An 890-nucleotide genomic window follows, 5' to 3' on the forward strand; every position below is an offset into this window, starting at 1 on the left:
TTGGAAAGATAAGTAGACGTCACTCCAGGTTACCAAACAAGAAGTAGCCATATGCAAATGAGCAGATTGTGGCTTTCCTCCTGGTTGGCCAAAGGGGTCTTGATGTCACAGTGCATAGGATCTCTGCACTCCAAATGATTGTGCCTCTAGGCGAAATAACTCCCTGATCTGGCTGGTCTTTGGGCTCCCTCTCTGTCCATCGGGGAAGCAAGGCAATGGATCCACTCTATCAGGCTGGGTCCATCCTCATGAAGGTGAATACCTTACAAGGGAAGAAGATGGTAGAGAGCGGCCTCCAGTCTGGAGACCTCTCCCTCTCCCAGTCATGGCCCTCCTGCCTCCCACTGCCGGCTGACTTGGAGATCCTGCAGCAGAAGGTGATTGGGATGCAACTGGAGCTGGAGGACTTTAAGAAGGAGGCGCTGAAGGCCATCCACTACCTGGAAGATTCCTTCTGCGAGATGAATAGCATCCTGGCGCAGCAAGGGGAGCAGGCGGCCCGCGTGAAGCAGCGGCTGAGGGAGGAGGAGGACCGGGGCATCGTGCGCAACAAGGTCCTCACCTTCCTGCTGCCTCGCGAGAAGCAGCTCCGGGAGCACTGCAAGTGGCTGGAGTACATGCTGCTGGGCAGGGGCCGCTATACGCTGGGTGCTCTCAGGAAGAGCCTGGTGGACTGAGCCGCCTGGGCCACAGCAAAGATTGTCACATGGAAGATTTTTTTTTTTTTTTAATGGAAGGACAAACCTAAGTCCCCACCCACTTTCTTCTTTTTCCTCCATTCCCTTTGCTTTCCTTCTACCAAAATAATACCTTGCTGAGGGGTTAAAAAAACCTTGGTTTTCAGACCCCCGTGACTTGCACCTGGAACTGTTTTCTGTTTGTAATGGTGA

The 890-nt window shown here is 53.1% G+C and overlaps 1 protein-coding gene across 1 annotated transcript; it reads left to right on the forward strand.

The window, feature by feature from the left end:
* Window positions 1–215: 215 nt before the first annotated feature.
* On the forward strand, window positions 216–677 carry CCDC182 (coiled-coil domain containing 182; the record flags this gene model as incomplete). The annotated part of the gene is made up of 1 exon (XM_081270518.1): window positions 216–677. One exon carries the CDS (start codon window positions 216–218, stop codon window positions 675–677), a length of 462 nt encoding a protein of 153 aa, XP_081126644.1.
* Between the last annotated feature and the right edge of the window lie 213 nt (window positions 678–890).

The sequence above is a fragment of the Spermophilus citellus genome (genome assembly GCF_964194105.1).
Source record: "Spermophilus citellus genome assembly, chromosome: 17".
NCBI classification, from domain to species: Eukaryota; Metazoa; Chordata; class Mammalia; order Rodentia; family Sciuridae; genus Spermophilus; species Spermophilus citellus.